This window comes from Nannospalax galili, unplaced genomic scaffold, assembly GCF_000622305.1.
Source record: "Nannospalax galili isolate Female #2095 unplaced genomic scaffold, S.galili_v1.0 scaffold406, whole genome shotgun sequence".
Classification (NCBI taxonomy): Eukaryota; Metazoa; Chordata; class Mammalia; order Rodentia; family Spalacidae; genus Nannospalax; species Nannospalax galili.
In genome coordinates, this window is record NW_008357033.1 from 4,835,978 (window position 1) to 4,839,950 (window position 3,973).

At 41.0% G+C, this 3,973-nt stretch overlaps 1 protein-coding gene across 11 annotated transcripts in view; it reads right to left on the reverse strand.

Moving 5' to 3' along the window:
* Atp2b2 (ATPase plasma membrane Ca2+ transporting 2) overlaps positions 1-3,973 on the reverse strand; it is a 361,587-nt gene that overhangs the window by 58,561 nt on the left and 299,053 nt on the right. For all 11 annotated transcript variants that reach the window (XM_008854882.2, XM_008854881.3, XM_008854887.1 and 8 more), the window contains one exon: positions 648-890. In XM_008854882.2, the coding sequence (XP_008853104.1) occupies positions 648-890 (243 nt within the window). The remainder of the gene's footprint in view (positions 1-647; positions 891-3,973) is intronic.

The following is a 3,973-nucleotide window of genomic DNA, read 5'->3' on the forward strand; positions in this document are numbered from 1 at the left end:
TAGTCATATATAGAGAGATTAGAAATGCATGTGAAAACGTCTCAATGTCAATTGCTTTAAAATGAATTTTTCTGTATGAAACTGTGTATTTTAACAACGAAGTGGAGATCTTTTTTAAACGTTAAAACCTCATTTAATTTTATGTCTTATAGACTTTATAATGAGTAAAAGATTGTATAAGCGTAATAATTCATCTGTAAACCTAAAAATGTATAGCCAATTTTGAAAGAGATATACCCTAGCTCAGAAAAATGTTATTGAATAGGTTAATGCTGTTGTAATGAAATGCTTCTTCTAATAAAAAAAAAAGTATCTATAATCAGAATCCATCAGTAGGAACTGAAGATGCAGTTGTATCACTCCTCCTGCCCATACTACTTCTGCATCCTCCCCAGGACTTTCATCTGTAAACCTAAAAATGTATAGCCAATTTTGAAAGAGATATACCCTAGCTCAGAAAAATGTTATTGAATAGGTTAATGCTGTTGTAATGAAATGCTTCTTCTAATAAAAAAAAAAGTATCTATAATCAGAATCCATCAGTAGGAACTGAAGATGCAGTTGTATCACTCCTCCTGCCCATACTACTTCTGCATCCTCCCCAGGACCATGCACCTCTGGTGGGGCATACACAGGTGCCCACTTACCAGGATCTTGGTGGTGTAGGCGCTGTTGATGGCAATAGCATTGACCAGCAGCTCCATGGTCTTATCATTGATGGAGCTTGGATTGGGGATCTCCTTGTAGTGGACATCACCGACATAGGCCTGTACCACTGTCATGCGGTTGGTGGTCAGCGTGCCTGTCTTGTCTGAGCAGATGGCCGTGGCGTTGCCCATGGTCTCACAGGCATCCAGGTGGCGTACCAGGTTGTTGTCCTTCATCATTTTCTGGAGAAGGGGTAGGTGAGAGGAAAACAGAGAGTGAGAAGGACGCTAGAGGCCTTGGCCTCCTGTTGACGTTCTTCATGTAAAAATGACCTTGAATCCTTGGGATTCTTCCCCCAGGTGTGGGCTTCTTCCTACTTCTTCTCTGTTTAACCATTTGACCATTGAACAAATTGAAAATTGGATTTATTAATTCAAGATACAGAAGTCATCTACTGTCTTTATTTGGGATAAGGTCTCTTGTAGAGCAGACTGGACTAGAACCTGCTACATAGACAAGGATGACTTTGAACTCTTGATCCTCCCACTTCCACCTCCAAAGTGCTAGGATTACAGGTGTGCATGACCACATCTGGCCTCATCTACATTCTTTATGAAAAAAATACTAGTGAAGAAAATAAAACACAAGGCTGGGTCCTCCTGTTACTTCAAATACTTCACTCTGAGCTTAAAGGAAGTAACTGTTTCTCATTTGGTTCTCAGTTTTCTCAAATGTATCATGCTATCCTGCTGGGTGAGAGACTGTTCAATTTCACCCTAAGTAGATACACTTAGGATACATATTTTCTAACAGATAAAGGAAAATATCTGTGAAAATAACAGTGTTATTATCTCTAGGTAAAAGAATTGCAGAACCTTATTGACTTCTTTTTCAAGTCTACAAAACCACACATTGTGTGTGTGTGTGTGTGTGTGTGTGTGTGTGTGAGAGAGAGAGAGAGAGAGAGAGAGAGAGAGAGAGAGAGAGAGATGAGGCTAGAGCAGGATGTTAAGTGTCCTCTATGGCTTTCCGTCTTATTCCCTTGAGACACGGTCTCTTTTTGTTGCTGTTTGTTTTGATTTTGAGATAGGGTTTCCCTAGAGCCCCAATTGGCCTGGAAATCAGTGTGTAGACCAGGCTGGCCTTGATCCCACAAAGATCCTCCTGCCTTGATATCACAGAGATCCTCCTGCCTCTGCCTCCCAAGTGCTGGGACTAAAGATATGAGTCACCACAACAAACTTTTTGTGACAGAGTCTTTAAATGAGCCTGAAGCTTGCTGCTTTTTGGTTAGACTGGCTGGCCAGCAAGCCCCAGTGATCCTCCTGTCTCTGCCTATTACAGGTATACATGGTCATACTTTTTTTTTAACATGGGTGCAGGGAATCTGAACTCAGGTCCTCATGCTCACAGAAAAATGCTCTTACCTACTGAGCCACCTCCCCAGCCCCCAATTAAAAACTACAGAAAAAGGAAAATGAAGGTCAGTGAGATGGTCCAGCAGGTAAAGACACCTATTGCAAAGCCTGATGACCTGAGTTTAGTCCCAGAGACCCACATGGAGGAAGGAGAGAACCAACTCCTCAAGTTATCCTCTGACTTCCACAAGTACCCTGTAGCACATATGCCCATACACTCAATATATAAATATGTAATGAAAAAGAAATCAAGCCATAAGCTACCACCTAGATCAGATATGTCTCATTTATCAACATCCTTTCTTTTTAAATTTATAGTAATATCCTACTGTACTTGTTATGATTTATTTTCTTCCATTTACCTTTCTTTCTAGCCCTGATCTACATACCTAACTTTTTCTAGGTCCTCAGGCAAATGCAGTAAGCCCCAGGCAGGCCTTGGTGACACGCTGACCCCAAGTGGTAAGGAGAATTTATGAAAAGCTGCTGGAGTCTGAATTGGATGGAGTCCTAGTCTGTGCCTAAGAATTTTATTTCCTTCATCCTTGCTCCTGAAGGTAACTCTTTGTTACCAGGATAAAAGAGGCATGCCATTAGACCATTTGAATAGAGCTTTCTGTTACTAAAAATGAATATTGGTATGATTACATGCTGTTGTATCTCTTTTCCTATAAATTGGGGTTACAGTAACAATAAAGGTACATCAGATGTCTGACTCACATGAATCTGAATTTGCAACAGGATTTATAGCCTGCAAAGCCCAGAAAAGTCTTTTTCTGGTACAGTACCATAAGGATTTGTGAGACCTGGGAGGAGCCTGGAAATCCACATTGCAATTGACAATGAACTCTAGGTGAAGTGAGCTGAACAAGATCACACACCTGATGAGGGTTGCAGGTTGGGGTTTGAACCTAGGTCTGCCTAACCCCATAGCTCTGCCTAACCCTATAGCTCTGCCTAATCTGGCAGCTCTAACCCCACAGTTCTGCCTAACCCCGCAGACTGACTCAATTCATCAAGCCCCAGCCCACATGGCCTCTCTGGAGGAGATTTGTCTCTTCACCTTGAGAATCTCTTGTTGTAAAATAATATACACATAGGGTCTTAAACACCCAAAAGGAAAGAATAACTAAAGAATAAAGTCATCAGTATATTTCTTTAATAGTTCAAGGGATTATACTTCCCAGACATTAGGCTTAACTTTATATAAAAAGTTATTTAGACAATTATTTCTCATAGATGATTTTGTTCCTAACCAGAAAGTGCAGCTCAGATGTAAGACTTCAAATCTTGGTCACCAATACTGTAGTGCCCACCGGTAGCTAAGGGAGACAACCAGCTATTGCTCTAAAATGATGGATAAATTTGTTTTCTCCCCCTATCTAGAAACCTTGAGAGGGAACTGACACCTTCTCACCACTTTAACAGCTATCAAAATACCTGAAAGCAAATCCTGAATCCATCACTCTTGAGTCCAGCCTTGGCGGACAAAAATAAAATGAGGAGGAACCCAGTAGAGGGATGCTTTTGGAAGCCCTTGTCAAGAAATTCCAATGGACTCTCATATGAACATTTGAAAATTACCCTGTTCTGACTTTTTTCCTAGTTCCCTGTCTAGAACTTATAATGCTAATTACTCTTGCCTTTACTTCTCCTTCACATCTCCTATTCATGATTCAAAGACTTTCCTTTCCTCCTTGAGATAAGAGTTATGCAATTTGGGAGTCTTATAGATAGACCCACTGAAGGGGTACTCCAATTGCCTCAACCCGCGTCCCTGTTAAGCATGGAAGAAGCCAGAGTGGTCTGCATCCCTATTCCCTATCGGCAATTTGGGTAACCTCTTCAGAGGATGATGTGATAAGAATAAGAGGTAGGAATTGGCTAGGCAGTTAGGGTAAAAAGAT